The sequence below is a fragment of the Elephantulus edwardii genome, unplaced genomic scaffold (assembly GCF_000299155.1).
Source record: "Elephantulus edwardii isolate Elephantulus edwardi_28Jun2011 unplaced genomic scaffold, EleEdw1.0 scaffold00043, whole genome shotgun sequence".
NCBI lineage: Eukaryota > Metazoa > Chordata > Mammalia > Macroscelidea > Macroscelididae > Elephantulus > Elephantulus edwardii.
In genome coordinates, this window is record NW_006399793.1 from 20,062,142 (window position 1) to 20,062,867 (window position 726).

General features: G+C 28.2%; 1 protein-coding gene across 1 annotated transcript in view; it reads right to left on the bottom strand.

Moving 5' to 3' along the window:
- Positions 1-617: 617 nt before the first annotated feature.
- Positions 618-726, bottom strand: part of LOC102871329 (meiotic nuclear division protein 1 homolog) — a 671-nt gene continuing 562 nt past the window's right edge. Inside the window, exon 2 of the mRNA XM_006885397.1 lies at positions 618-724. Coding sequence (XP_006885459.1) covers positions 618-724 — 107 coding nt within the window. The remainder of the gene's footprint in view (positions 725-726) is intronic.

Here is a 726-nt window from a genome sequence, read left to right on the forward strand (position 1 = left end):
GACAGACTCAAGAAAAGCTATTTAATGAAGGCTCAGTTGAGCAAAGCCTATATAACAACTAGTTAATTTTCATTTTTAAAAGAAAGTTAAGCATAAGCACAGACCTAGCGCTGTAACTCAAAATTGAAATCTATTTTCTTCCTAACGTTTTATATAATTAAACTAAAAATTTATATTAACATTGTTCATCCTTATTTTTAGCTAGTATTGCTTAAAAATAATTTTGTTTGCCATATGAGCTTCAAAAAATCATCATTTAAATATGCAATATTTCATCAATTAGATGCATGCACTTAATCATTCCCTAATGTTGAACACTAGTATTTTCCATGGGTTTTCTATTATAAGCACATATTGTGGCATTCGTCACTATGTATATTTAGAATTATTCCCCTAGAATAGATTCCCAGAAATGACATTACTAAATCCAAGAAGTTCTTTGAGGTTTGTTGGTTTGCTGATTGTTGTTGTAGTTGTTTTTGTTTTTCAGTTTGTACTTTATTTAAATTAAATGATACGTAAAGTTATAGGGAAATGACTTCACTGTATATTGATTTTGATAATACAGAAATTTACATATTCACAAACACTTAGAGCATACACTACCATTTAACCTTTTAGTCTAGGTAGTCAAAGTCTTCTGGAATTCCAAAGTTTTTATCAATTTTATTTTCTTCAAATCCAAACTTTCTTTTTGCCCAAGACTTTATTGCAAATATGTTATCT